This window comes from Arvicola amphibius, chromosome 11, assembly GCF_903992535.2.
Source record: "Arvicola amphibius chromosome 11, mArvAmp1.2, whole genome shotgun sequence".
Taxonomy (NCBI): Eukaryota; Metazoa; Chordata; class Mammalia; order Rodentia; family Cricetidae; genus Arvicola; species Arvicola amphibius.
Genome location: NC_052057.2, coordinates 92,270,901 through 92,293,138, shown reverse-complemented (window position 1 = coordinate 92,293,138; position 22,238 = coordinate 92,270,901). Strand labels below are relative to the sequence as shown.

Genomic DNA, 22,238 nt, shown 5'->3' with positions numbered 1-22,238 from the left:
TTGATCTCAGAGCAAGTGTGACTACTAGAATATGCCTTGAATAATATTGGGTCTGTTAGGATCCTGTCACTTGGGGGAGAAGAGGCTTGGTTATGTAAATATACTGTCACTATGGGGAGAAAGGTTCATGTGCTCCAAACCTAGAACTTATAGACAGATAATTCTAGCTAAAGAGAGAGAGGTTCACAATGTCTTACTTCTCCCCAAGTATGTTCAAACAGATAGTAGTCAGTGAGAAAGATATTTCCTTCAGAGGTACAGACACTCATAAGGCGAATATTGCTCCTGTGAATCACTCTCATTCAATACTCAAATGAAATACATTTGATCATCAATACAATTACTACAACTAACAATGATGATAATAAATGAATAAGGACATGTAGCTAGCAGAGATACTATGTGGAAAGAGGAAATGCACCAGGAGAACAAGCAGGGGAAAGAGAGGGTAAAGTCAATAGGTTGAATATTAGTAGTACCTTCTCTTTTCCCTGCTTGTTCTCCTGGTGCATTTCCTCTTTCCACATAATGGTTCATACTTGTTTAAAAAGAAAAAAAAAACCAGGGAGACAAGAGCAGAGGCTGAACTCGGGTTCTGACAAGATGGCCAGGCTGCCCCACAGGATCATCAAAGAAACCCAGCGTTTGCTGGCAGAACCAGTTCCTGCCATTAAAGCAGAACCAGATGAGAGCAATGCCGGTTATTTTCATGTGGTTATTGCTGGCCCCAAAGATTCCCCCTTTGATGGAGGGACTTTTGAACTTGAACTATTCCTTGCAGAAGAATACCCAATGGCAGCACCTAAAGTATGTTTCATGACCAAAATTTATCATCCTAATGTAGACAAGTTGGGAAGAATATGTTTAGATATTTTGAAAGATAAATGGTCCCCAGCACTGCAGATTCGCACAGTTCTGCTATAAATCCATGTTGTCAGGGTTAGCTGCCAGGGGTGTGGGTGTTTTTATTTTATTTTTTAGTGGGAAAGTTTTATTTTAATTTTATGGTTTCCTTTCTCCCTCCCCCTCTTATGGGATCTAATTGCAGTAGTTGAATGCAGCTCACCAGTTTTTTAGAATATGCTCTCTAGGCAAGTCTAACTTTAGGTGCTGTAGATGGACAAGCTTGATCGTCTGAACCAAAATGGGAACACTAAATAAACATCACAGCCCTCACTAATAACATTGTGACTTTGCTGTCAAGTGTAGATTCTCTGCCCCATCCCCCCAAAAGAAGAAGAAGAAAAAAAAAGCTTGTGACTATTTTGTATGGCCTGTCTGGAGACTTCTGTAAATCTTATGTTTTAGTGAAATATTTTTTGTTATTAAAAAAAAAAGAAAAAAAAGTGGTGAGTTCCACTCATTTAGTCTCTGTTTCTAAGAAGATAACATATTAAAATTCTGTTAAGCATTAATGTTTAATTTTAAGGATATGTTAGCTTTATAATAGTTAGCTTTATAATATCTTCTTATGAGTTGTTGGTCAAGTAGACCTAAAATGCCCTAAAACAATGAAGACTATTTCTATTACTCTTGCTCATCCATCAGAAGTAGATGTTAAGATTCTGTTGTTGAAGACACGGCACACTGTGGGTCCATGATACAGAGGAATTAAACTGGAACTGGAACTGAGTTAGGAGCTTCTTAATGCTCACTATTTTCGTAGTCCCAGAAGATACAATTCCAGCTGCTATGGAGGAATGGCATTAGTGTTCTAATCCAGGTGTGAACCCTATATAGTACAATGCAAATATGTTTGACATCACGTTTTCACGTGTGCAATATTGGTTTCACAGTTGTCCATGTAAACAGCTACTGTCTCGTTCAATTTCTAAGTAAACAAAAAACAGCAAGTAAACAGAAAAGAATCTGTTCCTGCTATTGTAAGCCCCATCAGAAGACCATTATAGGGAAATTGATAGTGTCTGGGAGAAAGGACTTAAATACTGTCGCTTGGCTGAACTGGTATGGTTTAAAAATTGTTTTCTACATAGTTTGTATTTGTACACAATGGCAAATACTATTTTCAGCCTTAACCAGGAAGCCTTTCTTCCTAGCAAATTGGAGTGAATGCTGAGATCTATGGTTACAGAAGTTCTGAAACTGTGTAGTGGTTGACTGTTTATTTCTAACATGAATTTATACCATATTTTTGTCAGGCTAAAAAGATATTCTGAATTGGGGTCAAAAAAGACTGTAGGAGGCCAAAGACATCAGAAGGGTTAAAAATGTCCACCTTCTGGAGAGGACAAGCTTTGCACTCACAGAGTCACAGTAATTGCAGATGCCTGCACATTACTCTACAAAAAAAACATGGTCCTATTATTGGCTCATCTTGAACAGAGAAGGAGCTCATGGGACCCTGCCACTTAAAACCAAGTGTTTGCAGTTGATAAATCCAGGGAATCAGGATCGTTGACTGCATTTGTTTACACCCTGTTGACATACTAGGTTTTAATGGACAATCCCAATCAGATAGTCAGCAATTAGTCCTGATAAAACTAAATATGTCAAAGAACAAAATTAAAAGATAATAGCTTTTGGGATGGGGTTTATAGGATGAAAGTGGAGTATAACGGTATATGATCAAGATAAGAAAAATTGAAGGTATCCAGATGTATTACATAAATACATGAAATTAATAAAAAACTAAGTTATTGAAAGAATAAAGATAGAAGACAATTCTCACCACAATTACCAGTCAAAGATATGTACAAGTAATAATAAGTAGCTAAATTAAAGTGAAATTCTATAACCCTGTCAACAGTCCCTGCTCCCAAAGAGTTAGGTCAAATGATTTTCTAAAACAGGTTAAAGAAGTGGAAGGACAACAATGTTAAAATCATATTTAAATTTGTTGGAAGCCTCAATATTAAGTGAAGAAAAATTTTCATAGCTGGGATGCTCTTTATTTTGTTCCATGGTATTATTTTTTACCCTACTTGTAAGCATTAACAATAACTTGAAAGCCCCCTAAGCCTTCTCACACATGATCAGGTTCTGCCTCATCTCATTTACGTCTGATAGTAAGAAGGAATTAATGCATGGCTGAGGTTGGTGGAGAAAAGACATATTCTATTATTACTGTGTTCACTGTACTTCAAATTTAAAACTTACTAGACTTTTAGGCATGCAGAATTGTAGTTGTATGAAATGACAAATTGACAACCAGAAAGTCAACTGAATTGTGGTTAGGATAGAAATTCAGAGAGTTGATAGGAACATTCCTTTAGATAAATAAGTTTTCTTGTATATATTTTTTTTAAAAAATTTAAGTTTTTGAAAGCAATTTACCAAAGCAGTATATGTCTTTGTTATTTTTTTTTGTAACAGAGTTCATGAAAAAATTTCAAGTCCAAAGAAGATAATTTAATGGCAGAATATTGAAGTGTCAGATTATGATATAGAAGTTGAAAGCGTCCCAAGTTATTTAAACTTTGGTGAATTCCCTGAAGCCTTCAACAACAAATTAAATATATATTACCTATTGACTGTAATACAGCAATCAAAACCCAATTACTTCTCTCTTTTTTTTTTTCAAGACAGGGTTTCTCTAGAGCTTTTGTATCTTTTATAATTTTTGCATACACTATGTTGGGGATATGTGTGTGCGAGGGTATGATGTGTATGAGTTGGTGTTTATATGTGAGAGAATAGACATAAATAAGCCAGGGCACACACTACTTAGCATCTTTGGTTATTAGAGGACAATATCCACTCTCAGCTTCAAAAATATTCTCCTGTTTGGACTTCCCATGTTCCTGTAGGCACATGGGAACTATAGATAGCGCTGCAATGCTAGAATTAAGCAAGTTCTCAGAAATGGAGTTCAGGTCCTAATGGTTGTGAAGTAGACCCTTTGCTTACTCAGCAATCTGCTTCACCTTGATAGATCTTTTGTATTCAAGTTGTACTTGGGATTGAACATTGAACCTTGCGCATGCTAGAAAAGCACTCTACTCCTAAGTTATATATAAGATTTCAAATTTATTATTGAATACAATAGTCCAGGTTCTCCTTTCTCTTTTATCTTTTGAGACTTGAATTGGCAAATCTAGGATGTGTAGCATCTATTTACAAGTCACCTAAATAGTTAAAACTTGTTAAACCATATTACACCTTCATCAAAAAAAATGAATAAATAAATAAATAAATAATAGCAATAGTGCTAAATGAAAGGAAAAGAATTAAAAAGAAACAAAAGAACATGAAATCTCCTAGATATAGTGAAGGAGAATGTTTATTGTAGATATGTAGGAGAACATAGTCAGAATCAGGGACATCTGGGAGAGTCCAAAGTAAACATGATGGAAGTAATTGGGACAAGGTGGGGAAGGGCTAAAGGGGAGAAGTAAACAGTTTCAGCAGCCAAAAGGCCAAAGGTTCAAAAAGTGTGGGTAACTAAAATGTCTGGAAATTTTAGAGAAGAGCCTCTCAGGGAAGGGCATTCCAGAGCCTGGGCTAGAGAGTTCAGGGTAGAGTGTGGGGTATGTGAGTCTTACTTTCTTGTAGGTAGTTACCTAGAGATACTGGGAGAATCTGGCTTTGATATATTAAGTAGGCACCTCAGGATTTGTCTCCAGTTTGAAAATTAACAAGTGCCTTTGCTTCCCATTCTCATATTCCAACTTCTTATTCTTTTAGAGAAATAGGAAGTATTTTCATGTTTTATATATAACTCCAGACATCTTTTCCATTTTAAAATGTTTTCTGAGAAAAATTCTAGTTTTATAAGAGATATCGAGTTTTCTTTTGCACATGATAAACTGAATATGAATTTCCTTAAGCCTTTATGCTCTAACATATATCTGTAGGCATCAGAATGTTCTGGGTAAGATGTACTCCTGGCAGAACATCTACTTCCAAAGAAATCTTTTATATTAAAATGTGCATTTGAAATATTTCTTCTCATATTGTGAATTTATTGTATCACAGTATATTAAAATTACCATATACTTTGTACATTTATTAAATATGTTATTAATTCAGGTTCTGCACAGTAGTATCTTAGATAAACATTAGTAGGGTGTTGTGTTCAACCATGTTAAATTCAGAGTGTCATCTGGGGTAATTAGAATGTGTAAGTCTAAGCGGTTATTCTTGGCCTCCATTTCTAGCACAGGGTTTGAGACTTTCATATTCCAGAGTTTCCCATTGCAACTAAGCATCTGGTCCCATACCACAATGCTGCAGTTTACTTATAGAAAGACTTTAACAAGACCCATTATGGTACTATCTCCTGCTTCTATCATCCCGATCTTCATCTCTGTCACTTAGAAAAGTCAGGTTTCATAGAGTTACCTTCAGTTATTTAATTTGCACTGACTGGAGATCTAAACATGTGCAAAACATATGAGACAAAGCTTTTCTCATAACCCTGAGAGGAATTGAGGGCATCTAACTGCAACTGTCAGAGGAACTGTGATGAAGGAACCCCAGTGGCATCAGTGAGTGGCATTTAGATCCCTGGACAAAGAGTAACGAAGGGAGGTGGGAGGCTGCCCAGAAGCACAATCATCACACAGAAACTAGTTTATTTAAAACACTGCTTGGCCCATTAGCTCTAGCTTCTTATTGGCTAATTCTTACATCTTAATTTAACCCATTTCTAGTAATCTGTGTATTGCCACATGGCTGTGGCTTACCGGCTAAAGTTTTATCTGGCTCCGGAGAGGCTACATGGCTTCTGTCTGACTCTGCCTCCTTCCTCCCAGCATTCTTTTAATCGTTAATGATAATCACAGCATATAGAGGGAAAATTCACATCAAAGGAAGCTATTTAAGAGTCCTGATTTCGATGTGTCTCACCTTCCCTAGTTATTCCCCCATTCTTAACAAGATTCACTTTCGTCATTTCCTCTGTATCCCTAGGGAGATGTCAATCTTGCAATAAGCATTTTAGAAGATGATTGTTCTTCATGGACGGGCTCTGTGGGAGCCTTCTCAGCTTGGTCGATCACCTTCCTGGACCTGGGGGGAGTTGGGAGGACCTTGGTCTTAGCATAGAGTGGGGAACCCTGATGGCTCCTTGGCCTTGAGAGGGAGGGAGGGGAGGTATGGGTGGAGGGGAGGGGAGAGAAGGGGGAGAAGGAGGGGAGAGAAGGGGGAGAAGGAGGGGAGGGAGGGGGGAGGAGGAGGGAAGGAGATGGAAATTTTAAATATAAAAAAAATAATAAACCATGAGGAAAAAAAAAAGTTTTGGTTATCTAGTTGAAATGTATTCATCACAAAGAAGAATATTTGGAGAAAACAATTATTAGAATCAGTGTGAGAAATCTTTTGGGAGCTAAAGTGATCAACGACAAGGGGACATTTAGTAAGCCATCACCACAGTACTCCAAGCTTGATATTTATCAATAAAAAAGGGTCAAGAAAACAAACTACCTTTTTTCATTTTACATACCAAACCCAGTTTCCACTCCCTCACCTCCTCTCATTCTCTCCACCTACCTCCCTTACTCCAGTCCCCATTCATTCCTCAGAGAGGGTAAGGCACAGTGCTTTGCGGAAGGTCCAAGGCCCTCCCTACTATATCTAGGTTGAGCAAGGTATTTATCCAAAGATAATAGGCTCCCAAAAAGCCAGTACATGCAGTAGGGATAAATGCTGATGACACTGCCAGGGGCCCCGCAGTCTGTTCCAGCCATACAACTGTCACCCACATTTAGACTGACTAGTTTGGACTTATTCTGGTTCATTCCATGTTCAGCTGGAGTTGGTGAGCACCCTTTAGCTCAGATAAATTGTTTCAGTGGGTTTCCCCAACACTGAGGGTGAAGGAGAACTTGGTGGAATGGGATACTCGAGTTGGAGGAAGTCAGAGATGAGAGCAAGGAAAAAGATATTTTGATTGAGGGGGAACCATTGTGGGGCTAACAAGAAACTTGGCCCTAGAAAAATTCCCTGAAATACACAAGGATGACCATAGCTAAGACCCTAAACAATAGAGAAGGTGCCCGAACTGGTACTCAGACTGGTGAATATTTTAAATATCTTCATAGAGCCTTCATCCAGCAACTGATGGATACAGAGACAAAGTCCTAAAGCAGAGCACAGGATTGAGCTCCCAAAGTCCAGTTGAAGAGTGGGAGGAATGAGAATATGATCAAAGAGGTGCTCCAAGCTTTTAAAATAGAATCATTTTCATGAAAGACACATGGATAATATATTATGGAGATTAGTTTTGAATCATGGAGGCTTCATAGACATTCTCATGACAATCAAATGTATAGAACACTACTAAATAAATTATTTGACTGGTGTAATATAGGTAAGACATCTAAAGCAACTAAAATATGTTCTTAGGGATGAAGGATCACTGTAAGTTAAGGTCCATCTTGCCTTTTCGTGTATGATTTTTAAAATAAATGATTAAAACATTAAATTCATATGTCCACAACATAGTGGTAAATATAGTACTGAATGAGCTTCAAAATACAGCTGTGCTATGCATTTCCATATTCACTAAAGAGAATAATTTGTCTTGAAGGCACTTTCTGCTTCATGAACATTCCAAACAAATGAGAAATAAGATAGAGGGTCTTCTATTACTAGTGTCCCTAATGTCTTTTCTGAAGCTTTTTCTGTTTTTCACATTGGTTGGGACTTGGTCCTATATCTACATTCAACCCTATGAGAGACTTGGAGATGGACTTTTATCTTACACTTTGAGATATTGCATCCATGAAAAACTAAGGAGAAGGTTAGACAACCACGGGACTTTCTAAAAACACTTCCCAAATCTAAACAAAATGATTTAGTCAATTAAGGAGCAATCATCTATTAAAAATAAAGGATAAAAAAGAAAAAAAAACCCTAAACTGGTTTACATACAGAGATAACTTGTTAGTTTACATAGACTGAAATCCAAAGGAAAAATGCCTTGTAGGCATAGTAAAATCAAGAATTTAATTATGCTAATTAGAATTCATATTCTGCCCTGCCAAGAAGCACTTACCTTAAATGATCTCTTTATAATTAAGCTATAGACCCTTTCTATGGGTCTAAGCTTGTGCACGTAGAAAAAAGAGAAAAACTATACCAGAAACATTGTTCTTTCAATATTTAGAGATACTTGTACATGCAAATATATATATTCATACAATAACAACTGATGAATAAGGAAAGCCACGGATTTGAGGGAGAATGGACAGGAGTATACATGAAGCTTTGATGGAGGAAATAGAAGTGAGGATGTTCTAACTGAAATACAAACTTAAATATTATTATGGAGAAAAGCAGAAGGCAGTAACATATGTTAAATTATTTCACATATAAAAGTTTGGATCTCACTGGGCGGTAGTAGTGCAGGCCTTTAACCCCAGCACTCAGGAGGTAGAGGCAAGAGGATCTTTGTGAGTTCAAGGCCAGCCTGGTCTACAAGAGCTGGTTCCAGGACAGGCTCCAAAGCTACAGAGAAACCCTGTCTCAAAAAACCAAAGCAAAAAAAAGTTTGGATCTCACATTTTACAAGAAACTCCGTCTCCCCAAACAGCCATGATGTATTAGATTTGTAGATTAAGAACTTGTAGGTTTATAAAATTATTTTTCAGGCTTTCATAGTTCTAAAAAAGCAGATCATATATAGTGTAACTGTACCTCGACAAGTTATGCTCTAGTATTTTGTACTCTGGTATTTTGCATGGGACTTATAGTGTGTGTATAATGGTTGCAAACACCTCCATGCAGAGGAGTCTAATGCAATGTCTTGATTTTTAGAATAATTTCTACCTTTATTTTTTCATTTACCAAATATTGGACTATGTAAAATAAGAATTGGCAGGGGTGTTGGAGATATTGCTCAAAAGTTGAAAGCACAGATTGCTCTTTCATAGGTCCTTAGTTCAATTGCCAGCAACTATGTGGTGGCTCACAACCAACTATAATGAGACCTGGCATGCTCTTCTGACCTGCAGAAACACATGCAAGCAGAACACTTTATACATAACAAACAAACAAATAAATAAATCTAAATAAAAAGAGTCCAATCTGTGAGGACTTTATTTAAAAACAAACAAACAAAGACAGAAGGAAATTGGCACTGAGAAACTAATCTTTCTTTGATGTTATTTAAGTAAATAATTACACTAATTTGACTTTATAATTATTCTAATGTCTTAGAAACCAGTAGTTCCCTGACACTGCAACAATTAAGGCACTGTATGCAACCCAGATAAAATCACTTAACAGCAAATAAGACCAGAAAAGTGTCAATGCTGAAAATGTTCTTTGCACTACTTAGTGAAGTGGAGGGAAACCTCATTGCACAAATGGATTTTTATAAGAGAACTAATGATACCTAGTTATCAAGTTATCCTCTTTCTGCTCCTCCTTTTCCTTGTGTATATACAATAGACATAGCCTTAAAATTATGCTTTGTTTCATAATTTTGGAATATTCTTCTAACCCAAAACTAATTTCCAGGGTTTATGATTTTATTATTTCCAGAAAAGGTACATGTACCCATGTCAGACTTACTGAGGAACATAGAAAGTACTTTCTGAAATAAATAATTTTTAATCATTACTTATAGTGGACAGTTCTATTATTATTTGAGATTCCAGAACTATACTAATTTTCCAGACTACTCATATCCATTATTTTCATACTTCTTGTTTTGAATAAAATGCTTTTAAGAGTTATAGTTTACCTAGACAAAGCTAATATGAAGAATGTTTACATTTCAATAAGCTAAAATTCATACCATACCTCTAGTCTGATTTGGCTTTGAACTAAAATAGTAAAGAAGTTAAAGTTGTTTAAATAAGCATCCGAATATTGGCATAAATTTTTCATTCTACCAATTAAAGCCCAAGTTTTGTGTTCATTGATAAATTTGGATGCAATAATTAGAAATTTAATTATTTTAAAATATATCATAAAATGCATAATGCAGTTATGCATTTTAGTAATAATAGTACAGTTGTACTTTGAGTAATAAGTTTTTCTATTGAAACTGCTATGTATTTTTTGGATAAAATTTATAGAATCTTTGTGCATCACTGGTAAAATCTTTCCTAATGATATGGTTAGAGAAAATTATAGCATAAAGAGAATTTATTCCTTGACAGCTGAGTGTACTAATATTGAATTTAAATTTGAAATGAAGGGAAAAAGGCATACAATTTGATACTGGCACATATTTTAATAGTATTACAGAATTTTTGTTTGTTTGTTTGTTTCTAGCATTAAAACACTAGAACATGTCCTAAGTATTATGGAATCCATAACAAGAAAGCAACAAATGTAAGTTCTTTTGACAAGTTTAGTCATATCCTGGATGTGTATTGGTTTCATTTCATTCTATGCTAGGATGACTTCTTAAAAGACCACCAGAAATGCGGTTATAACTCTCGCTTATCCTATATTGGCACTGCTGTATTGGCACTGTACCTTTGTAGTTCACAGTCTCCCAAGGTGTGTGCTCTGCATGGATATTCAATGTATTGGATACTTTTCTTGCTGTTGTTACAAGCTACCTGACCAACAACCAATAACAACAGCAGCTGAAAGTATTTATTTGAGTTCATTACTTAAGAGAGTATCAACCATAACAATTGAAAGACGGTGGAATTAATAGCTGTACCCCTATTCAGCTTAGCATTTTCCAACTTTTGCAAATAATAATGTTAAAAATGTAATGCTTATGATGTTCAGGATTTCTGGCTCATTTCTCTCTCGTTATCTGTCCTCAGAAAACATTTGAGAATTTCCTCAGAGGCACACCCAATGATGTTCTAATATAATTCTATTGGATTATTATAAATTAGATAATTCTAAAATTCAACAAATTTCTCAATAGAGATTGATCATCTTAGATAAATAAATGCTATTTTCTGATCTTGCCTACAAATCATTTATGTCTCTAAAACACCAGAAAACAAGAGCATTTTAGGAATAAACAGAATGATGATTCTTTGTGAAGCTCTACTTAAGTATCCAAAAGATGGAGAATGTGAGGCAAATAAAATACTATCATTTACTTTTTTACCTTGTTCTAAAAAAGTTTTAGCAAACACTTACCTTTGATTTATTTTCACTTTATTTTTGTTCTATTACTTAGAATATTTGAAATATTTTTACTTTACATGGAAAATTATGTAACTATTTGTCTTCCTTTGAATGAGATATCAGGTTTCCCTGTGCTCACTTCTGCATAATAGTGGAGGTGAGAGATTGGATGGTCAGAAACATCTGGTCATGAAGCTATTAGTTCAAAAATTCCAATGTCTTGCATTCTCCTATTTATAAGGTCCCCTAGTGATAAATAAATAGCTTCTGTTCTTGGCACTATGTGCTATACAGTCATTAAGTACCAGATACATGTTACAAAGACAGTAATTTTGATATTGATGTCCCAGGTACTCATCCCATGAAGCATTTACATATTCTGAATTCTCATTTTATTTGAATTTTATATGATTCTCTAAGCCCTTATAGTGTCATGTATTTGCCTTCCAAAACATGCAAATTATTTTTAATCATATTTTGTTTTTTCCCTATATCTGGACAGATGTCTCAGGAGTTGCAGTGCTTCCAACTCATGCGGAACACTAATGCTGTGTTCCCTGCTCTCAAAAGGAAGTTCACCACTGCTTATAGCTCTAATTCCAGGGACTCAATCCTCTATCCTGCCTCTGTAGACATCCTCACACACATGGTATGCATTCATAGTACAGTCATAAAAATATACATTAAATATAGCAATAAATTAACAATTTAATTCTTGGAGATTCATGAAGATGGGGATGATGTTTAATTTACTAACTTAACCCACATTTTCCAGTGCTAATAGCCTTGTACAACCATGCCTCATATTGATCATAATCCCACACGTGAGAGACTGGGCCGAAGATTCTATTCCAGTTCACCTTTTTCAGGAACTGAGAACTTCTGAATCCTGGTTGCTTACTTTGGAAATTCCTGACAATCCATATACAAAAATTAGCCAGTTTGCTAGACATGCCACAAGCAGAAAACATGGAAATATAAGGAGGACAGGCAAAGGAAAAGGAAAAGTGTGTGCATTCATGCTTGTATCCAACTGTGAATATATGTGTATAACAGCACATGCACATATGTATGAAGCCCAAGGTCATCATTTGTCCACATTTTTCCTTGAGGCAGAGACTCTCAGTCAAACCCGGAGCTCACCAATATGTCTAATCTTGATAGCCTCCTTGCCTTAGGGACCCAATCTATCTGCTTTCCCAAGTTGAAATTACAGGTAGCACACACTCAACAAGGATTTATATGGACTTTGGGGACCTGAACTCTGGTCCTCAGCTTCCACACCAAGCATTTTAACCACTAAGCAATTCCTCAGTTACATTTGATTCCCTATTTATTTATGAATGATAAGATATTAAGATTGAAGAAATGTAATGCCAAAAATTTTAACTCTATCTAATATGATATGATACAGTATGTACAGATACACATCACTTATCATTCTATTCTCTCATTTTCATTGAGCTAAATTGCTAGAGACAGACTTACGACTGGAGCAAATAGAAGCCACATCTTGTATCTTCATTATAATTATATTTCAAACACTTATCATAGATTTGATTTTTACATGGGTTTTCCCCAGGAAACAATTATTTGATTTTATGAACATCTTTGTTAGAAAGATGGTCTGCTTTCAGTTAAGTAAGTATGTGACATCAATTTTTAACCAAAGACTCTCCAATTCTTCAAAATTTGACATCTTATGTCTTAAATATTACTGCAGAGGCTAATTTTCAGTAATTATTAAAGGTAATTTTCACCTTCTCTAACATGGCAATTTTCTGCCTACAACAAACATCTAAAAATAATAAAAAATTCCTTTACTCACCTTTTTACTTTTTCTTTAAAATAACCAACCTTGGGGCTGGAGAGATGGCTCAGTAGTTAAGATTGCTATTTGCTCTTCCAAACCCTGAGTTCAATTCCCAGCAACCACATGGTGGCTCGCAACCATCTGTAATGAGATCTGGTGCCCTCTTCTGGCCTGCAGGCATATGTGCAGAATACTAAAAAATACTGTATACATAGTAAAATGAATAAATCTAAAAAAAAAAAGCCAACCTTGTGTACTTGTCTAAGTTTCTTTTCTTATTTAATGTTTCAGCCTTATCAAATATTTTAAAAGTTGAAGCATTGCTATCATCTACAAAGTTCGTGCTCTAGGACCATATAACAAATTCACAGTAAATGAATACAAAGAGTCACCTAATCTTTTCAGTAAATTGAAACTTTTGTGTTGAGTTACATTCAAGATATTTTTGTATGATGTTGCTCTTGATAGTTTTTAGAATTTTTTTTAAAGACAGCGTTTTTCGTTGATCATGGCTGTCCTGAAACTCACTATGTAGACCAGGGTGGCCATGAACTCACAGAGATATGCCTGTCTCTGCCTTACAAATGCTGGGATTAAAGGTGTGCCCCGCCACTGTCTGGTCCAATAGTTTTACATAATTAAATTTGACTGTTATTGCCAGTACTTAGAAATTGTGTACCAACAGAAATTTTTTGTTATGTTTCTGAATTAATATATGATTTATGCTGCTTCTGCTCCCATCATATTTAAGATGAATTTTGCTTACCCATTTGACTGCAGCCTTTACATTTCTGCCACTTAACATTACCAGGAAAGCTAAATAAATGATTTCTTATGATGGAAGTTATAATGTAGAACATTTATTTTTGAGCAAACATTTTCCATATCAAAGTCCCAATACTTACTTGGTGAATTTTGTCTTCTGCAATGTATGTTTATGGACTTGACAAGCCTCATAATCCACCAGTTATGAATACTGGTAATTTCCATTTATTACATTATGCTATGTATGTGATTTGGATTTCAGTTTATTTTCATGACATTTTAGATTCACTTGTTGATAGTGCTATATTAACAAAGAAATAAATAACAGGAGACAAGTTAGTAGAAGAAGGAAAAGCCAGAAAGATACAAAAATGAAGGAAATTTTCGCAGGCAGATTTCTATGTGGTAACATTCTGTCATACAGACATTGACTGATGGACAACTGTTTCCAGATTAGGACAGCGAGGACAAAACGTAAAGGTCTGAAAATACAAAGAAAGAATTGAGAAAGTCACACAAGTATGCAAAAGATGACACAGACACAATACATGATAACAAGTTTTTAAGACGTGTACGGTCCCAGTACAAGCTGTATGTATATCAGTAAACATAAAGTATTGATCTTCTCTTGGCAACATTAACAAGTAATGGTTTAAAAAATAAAAACCTATATGTCCGTTTCATGTTTCCCAATCTCCTCTCTTGCCTTACTTCTCCCTCAGATTTCTTTCTGTGTGTACAAGCAACCATCTTCCTCCCTCCCTATAGCTGCCCACTATGAAAAGGAAATTACTGATGCACATTCACGGTCTATTAGATAGTCAAAATACAAGGATACAGTAGATTCTGTCCCCGGTGACCCCATCCTGCTCAAAGGCCGGATGCATGTGCACTCACCGACATACACACATACTCAAAATCAAAAATAATTAGCCATAAAAAGATAACTATAAAGGTTACATGTAATGGTAATCATATATATAGTGTTTTGTGTACAACGTATGGCAGTATTATTTACTTTATATAATTATCTCGGTGTTTTCTGGCTTGACATATCTGAATTTATTGCAAAAACGAGAAGAAGAGTTGAGGCTGTATTTGGAAACAGCATTTCATGGTCCGCAACAGAGAACTCTCACTGTCATGACTTCAATTATCAGTGGCCGATGGTATTTCTGTTCATAATGGTTATACAGGAAATTCTAGAAGTAAAACAAAGTGTTAACATCTTCTTAAGTTACATTCACAATAGAACCACTAATCTCAGCCATCCTGCTCTGTTACCCCACAGATATGACCCTTTCTTTGGGTAGCATGGCCATGCCATATGCACCCCACAACTTCAGCAGCCATCTCAGCCTTCACAGTGACCTCAGTGGAGGGCTTGTTTTCCAGGATGTAGTATCCCAAGGTGATATAACTTCAGAGTAATTCTCTTCACCTCATTTTCTCAAGCTCACATTGCAGCATGTTCTATTACCACAAGAATAGGTACCTACAGTAAAATGCTTTTTGAAGGAGAAGGCAAATTCAAATACTTTTAATGTAATATTAATTATTGACCTTTGCATCTAGATAAGAATTTCCATTTTATCATTATGCAGGAACAAGGACCATATAATGTAGGGTTTGTTAGTATCTAGGGTTTCAGGTATCCATACAATTTATTTGAAAACAGTCTCCATGGGATAACTCCTATTAATTATTCCCAAGACCCTTAACTGATTGTCCAGAGATCATGTATATTGTAAAATTAGTAAGTATCCTCAAAATATGTTCAATTAAATGCTAAACAATCTTAGCATTGCATGAGATTTTCAACATTATCTGCACCGATATTAAAACAAATGGCTAGGAGGAATAGCATAGATAAGTTGGCACATAAAATTACCCATCACAAGTTAACCTGCGGTTTTTCATCCCTTAAGTCACTAGGCATCTTCTTATTAAAGTATTTCCCATGGAATGTCCATCATTTTGATTTCAGGAGCTGGAATAAAAAAGAATGCTTTGTGTTTTTTCAAATTATTATGATTCTCAGAATAGTAATTTTGTCAATTAAAAAAGAAAAATTATCTGCCACAACTTTAACTTCCTAAGAGATTCTTTGTAGACAGAAAATATTAGTCTCGTGTGTGTGTGTTCAGTATTTCTAACATATATTTTAGTGTATCTTATACAATTTATAAAAAATATCTATATTAACATGTTATAAGGGATAAATTATTTATTTATGTTTTTAGGTACATTAAATGTTATGTAATATTATGCAACTTTTATTTTTCAAACTAATATAATAGTTCTTTTTGTTATTTTCCATTTTATTTTTTATTTTTATCTGAAAATTTTATGCATGAGTTCTGTATGTACATAAATTTCCCATTTCTTTTTATTCCAATTTCTCCTTTATATACCCCCACTCATTAAAAATTGATGACCTCATCTTTTTTTATTATTATTGTTACAAAAAACAAAAACAAAAAATGAAACACAAAACAAACAAATAAAAACCCACAGCCTATTCTCTCAAACGTGTGTGTGTGTGTGTGTGTGTGTGTGTGTGTGTGTGTTTAGGGCTGGCCTCTTGGTATTGAATAACCAATTGAGAGGCTTGTCCCTGTAGAAGACTGATTCTCCTTCTCTCTGCAGGCAGTAATTGCTTGCAGAGCTTAATCTAGGATTAGGGCTGTATGAGATTTCCATGATACACACTGGCATTTCGACTGGCTATCTAGCCCATTGTTTAGGTCTTAGTTAGGCAACCACATTTTTGAGATTTCTTAGATGCGGTTTGGCTCTCAAACATAGAATACAGCACTAAATAACCCAGTTCCTAGTCCTCTGGTGTTTGCAATCTTCCTAGCTTGTTTTTGTGACATTTTCCTTAATTAAACGTAGGTATAGGAGTTTTGTTGTAGAAGTACCAGCCGGAGCTGGATGCTCCATTGCCAATTCTCTGCATTTATTCCAGGTGTGTATTTGAAAGGATTTCCATCTGTTGCAAATGAAAGATTCTTTGATGAAGGGTGAAGGCTACACTGTGAGTTTAAGGATAAGTATTTAGGATGCAGGTAGAGATTCTTTTGGTTTACGAATGAAGTGTTAATAGTTTCCCTTCCAGGTTCTGTGGACTTACCAGCTATGGCAAATTTACTATGCTTTTCTAAAAATTTCACGATTTCATTGCTACTTTGTAGCTTAATAGACTTTCACTGTCTATGCATCACATTTCCATTACTGACTCTTCAGTTGAAGGACATTTAGGCTGTGTTTATCCTAAGTATGACTAGAATGACAATGAACCTGACTGAGCAAGCGTTGATGGAACAGTAGAACAAGTTCATTGTGCAGAGAAATTCAACAATCATGGGTCTCATGGTTAGTCTTAAAATATGTTTGCTGCTGAAACTCTATTTTACTCATAATGATCTTTCTTTAAGATGTATTTATTTATGTATTTAATTATGTTTATGTGTAGGGCTGCTTCTTTGCATGTATGTATATGGACCGTGTACAAGCCTGGTTCCTGCAAAGGCCAGAAGAGTGTATCAGTTCCCTAGAAATGGAGGTGTAGAAGGTTGAGAGCCACCATGACGGTTTTTAGGAACAAAACCTATGTCAGGCAAGAGCAACAATTGATTCGAGCTGCTTAACCGTCTCCAAAGCCCCAGATCAGTATGTTTAATATCAAATAAAATAGTACAATTTCACATAGAGAGTTTTCTATTAAATGTTTTGAGTCATTGCCTTTTTGAACAAGAAAAGCTGTTTGTTTTTTATTCTCTAATAAGAGTATTCAAAATGACCTTTTAGTCACACACAGAAAACACCTTTTAACTCTGTCCGTCTTCCGAGGAGAAACACACATCAGAATTAGTGGGATGTTTGAAGACCAGTTTCCCACATTAGGCAAAAAACTAAAGAGAGACTTTGGAAAATGAATAAATCCAAACATGACTGAGCTCATTCCCCTGCTCTGTCACAGAGGACTTTTTTTTGTTCATTTTTTATTTTGTTTTTTATTTTATTTTATTTTTTCTGACAAGAAGACTTCCTTTGAAGTTGAGCTCAGATTTGTAACCCTATTTTACACTCCCCAGGTTAGGATCACAGTTTTGTGCAGCCGCCCCTAGCTTCATCTGGCATTTTAAAATTGTAGTGTTGATTATAATCCAGAGAGAAGAGAGATAATCTTCACCGTTCCTCAAAAGTATAATACTGAGCATTTTAATTGGTAAATATTCTAAGTCATTTTAATACAATGACACTTGTCCAAAGATTATCCATAATCAAGGGATAGGAAGGGATTATTTTATAGTCATTCCCAAACCTTATAAAAATCGTTCCTTAAATTGTATATCTTGCTATTACTTTTAACCAGAAACAGTTCAGATTATGGTGGATGTAATTTTTTTAAAATTAATTACTTTTGTCCTCGGAATCAAATAATTTAATTCAGCAAATTCTTCCAGACTATTAACTCTCAGACACTCTACTAATTTACAGGGCTGCCAGTTTGAAATATCCTTGTTTGCTACTGTCAGGCTTTGTGAATAGAAGAGAATTGGATGTGAAAACCAGATTTTTGCATTGTAACATGAAATACATAGTTAAATTCTATAATAAATATTATATTTCACATATGTTGAATAATTTCTATGCATTTTATTGGAGGTAAAGTCATTTTGATAAAAGCTATACCTAGAGAAATTTGGTACATATAAAAGTAACAAACATGATATTTCACCATAGTTTTGAACTGCTCGCTGAGAAGTAAACCTAAATGAAGAAAGGATAAATAAAATGTGAAAAAATACACACATTTTAAGTTGGCAAGTCAGGATATTTACTATGGAAAACGTGATGTACAGTAAGCTGAATCACCCAAACTACTTAACCACGGTAAGTTAATCATCTAATATTGACCAGAACCTCTCCTTATAATAGATGAGCTTCCTGCCTGCACTCTTAGACTCTATATTTTTTTAGCTGTCCTAAATGCTTTAATGACATTACTGAATTTTTCTGTATAATAGCAGCTAATCTTCAGCTAACATTTCATAAGACAAAAATACAAATCAAATCCATTTAAGTTTCATTGATCAGCTGGGGATAGCTTCATATTAACATTACAAATACCAACTTCAGCTGGGCAGTGGTGGTACATGACTTTAATCCCAACACTCAGGAGTCAGAGACAGGCAGATCTCTGTGAGTTTGAGCCAGCATGGTTTATAGAGTGAGTTCCAGGACAGGACAAAACTATATATATATATACCAACTTCAACTAATACAGTAAAGGGCTTCACGTTTACGAGTTTCTTATTAATATTCTTTAATAAACTGCAATGTTGCATGCTGAGTGATAATTGTTAATTTTATTATATCATTCATATGGATTTGGTACTTTTATAATTATCTTATTGCCTTGATAGAAAATATCTAATTTTGAAACACAAACTTCACATCTGCTTGAAAATTAATTTGAATAAATACACAAATAGTGTTATGAAATGTTTATCTTTGGAGTGACTATGATTCTCAATATGTTATTCCTGTTTAGCCTCTATTTTAAACATAACAGCATATCTAATAAGTCAAAAAATTTCATAAGATTATTTTCAAGTGTTTTTGTATTTTCAGTCCATTGGAGACTAGGGATTTCTCGTGCAACAATGTAAAACCTGTGTTTTCCTTCTGAAATATCCTTGTGAGAATTTTCAACAGATGGAGACACTAGGGTTCAGTAATTTGAAGAATTAGTTCAATTATTCAATCAACTATGCTTTTGGATCTTACCAAATTATTTATTGTTCTGGAGATTTGAGACCTTCAATTTGAAAAATTAACCACATGTATTTAGTAAAACTCAAAAAGAAAATGCATACGATTATTCTAAGGAAATAATAACTTCATAGAATGAAATATAATTTGATTTTCACTGAATATATCTTTTATAAGCATATAAAATGAAATAGAAATATGTACAGGAGTGTTCTGTCCTACTTATGTGAAGGTAAAAATGAATTAGGTAAGAAATTACCTTTTATTCATGAGTAATGTTTTCAGCAAAGATTACTAACAACTAAAGATAATATTGCATGGAATAAAATACTCATTACACTAAGATGTGCATGAAAGAATATAAAATAATATAGCAGTTGGTGTACACACTAATATAAAAGTAGATTCATAATTATACAAGTTACTACATGTATATTTATATGATGTAAGTGGAGTAATATAATTAAATTCATTATTAAAATACCAATTTGAAAAAAACTGAAAATGCAAAAATAATACATAGAATTTTAAATTAAGAGTAAAGTCAGATATCAACATATTGTTTTACAAGTGGTTACTAAATACACAAACATAAAGAAAAATTGTAACATATTTAACATTAGAAAACAAAGTACAAAGTTCTCAAATTATTTTCTTTCCTAAGAGGTGGGGTAGGCGGCTTTTGGTCATTCAATGGGATGTAGATATTTGTTATTTTTTTGGGGGGAGTTATATGTTATTATTGGCAATGGTGAGGGAAAAAAGGATATAGAAATGATAACATAACGGTAGAATATTGAATCTACTTTTAAAAAGTAACTACTAGTTTTAAAGGATTTACATTGAATTGGACTTTTGTATATTCCTTACAAATTTTTATACTGATATATTTGAGATTAATTCTATTAAAACATACTGTACATAATTTTCTAATCTTGATCAAGGTGTTGTACCTACAGCTCATTTAATAATGTAATATAAATTTCTAGTCTTTGAAAATTATTGCTATCAACTGTTTAGAATAATAAGGAAATGCAGGTTAGTAATGTGTTACCTGTTAAAATCAAACTTGTAGTGTCTTTAGGTATGTTTTCTAGGTCAAACAAAGATATATTATGAATAGACAGGATATCTTTAAACACTTCAGAGAGCTACAGGATATAACATTTAAGATGTTTTAATAACATAGACTCTTTTTTATGACAATGAGACATGTCTGCTCCTGGCAGCACCAAGATACTTCAGAGAAGATAATGGGCATCGAAGAAACTCCACATGGAATTTACTTTCACTGTAGCAAAAGCAAACCACTGGGCAAGAAAATGCCCTTGCCTTGAGTGTTGACAGTATACTGTTCTAATTAGACAAGGAGGATTCAAAAGAAAGTGACTGCCAAACATTGTCAAGAGAAAAAGTGACAATCCTTTATAATATCCTGATTCACAGAATAGTCTGTCAGATATACTAGGCCGGCAGGCCAAAGATGGACGCCCCAACATTGAGAGGAACTTTGGGTGACTGTCAGGCAGCCAGTGGTTTTGTCGTTTCTCACAGCAAGTCACATGGTGTGCTTCCTGCTTACTCAGTGAAAATTATTACTGTCTTGGGTCTCTGAGTGAGTTCAAGACTAGATAGTCATAGTTACAGTTTTCGTTGTTTACCAGATGTAGACAGAAAGCAAGTTATGATAGAAAGTAAATTAGGTACAAGACTTTGGACTCACCAAGATATTTTAGATATAGAATATTTTCTCTAAATGTTTCAAGTAAACTATGCATTGTTGATCTAAATGCTGCCTGTATATAGTGTATATAGTCATTTTACTTATTGTATATAGTTTTTTTTCATATTAGTTATAGCCTTTTTATTTTAGACAAAACAGGGAAATGTAGGGATATTTCATTTGTATTTTATTAAATAAAGTTTGCCTGGAAATCAGAGAGTAAAACAATCCCACTAATCAGTCTTACAGACGAGGAAGTGGCGACATACACTTTTAATACTAGTAGCCACACTAGTCTGCCATAGAAACCGGGCAGTAGTGGTGCTCGCCTTTATTCCCAGTCCTAGAGAGAAATATAGGATGGGAGGAGCCAGATCTCAAAGACAGTCTCATTCTGAGGATATCTGGAGGCAGGATTGCCATTTCGAACTGAGGTAGATGTAAGAGTCAGTGACTAGCTGTTTTACGTTTCTGACCTTTAGATTGAAGCCCAATAACTGCCTCTGGGTTTTTATTAATCATGCGACACTTTGTCAAGCCAAGGGAATTATTATTTTGTCTCAGGGTTTCACAGGTCTCAGTTCTTAATCATCTAATTTCACTGCTCTTAAGGACTGAGGCAGGAGTCGTGACAGGGTGCGGACATGAAAGCTGCTCATTTCACGGCAACCATAAGAGTTAGATGATGGGCTGCATCATAAGATAAACCCTTTAGACTCAGACCTTTGAGACCCACTTCCTCTAACCAGGTCCCATCTTAAAACTCCAATCAGTTACTAACTCACCAATGGCTCAGACTGCTGCAAGAGGGAGCACCTTCACTGTCCACCTATTTATCCACGATAGAGACAAATCCTCCAGCACAGGTGTCTTAGGGAGATAGACTGCATGTCCGAAGTATAATACTATGATTTCATTTTTTTTGCATCCTGAGAAAATTGGGAGTTGGGGGAAGAGGGGGCAGAAGGGGAGAGGAAGGGTGATGTGAAGAACAGTCCTTTAAGAGTGTGTCACATAACTAAAGAAAAAAATTATGTATTACTAGAATGCTTGTGTCATACTGATTTGATTATAATTGTCCTGAAGTATATTTTTAATCCAGTAATATAACAGATCAAAATTATTTCTTTTGTTTAATCATAA

At 34.8% G+C, this 22,238-nt stretch overlaps 1 protein-coding gene across 1 annotated transcript; it reads left to right on the top strand.

Annotated features, from left to right (window-relative positions):
* Window positions 1-603: 603 nt before the first annotated feature.
* On the top strand, window positions 604-924 carry LOC119826063 (ubiquitin-conjugating enzyme E2 N-like). The gene has a single exon (XM_038347095.1). The coding sequence runs from the start codon at window positions 604-606 to the stop codon at window positions 922-924; it is 321 nt and encodes a 106-aa protein (XP_038203023.1).
* Window positions 925-22,238: the final 21,314 nt, after the last annotated feature.

Bases quoted from the DNA above. Each gene is read 5' to 3' on its own strand.
- LOC119826063 (XM_038347095.1), top strand. From the start codon at position 604: ATGGCCAGGCTGCCCCACAGGATCATCAAAGAAACCCAGCGTTTGCTG.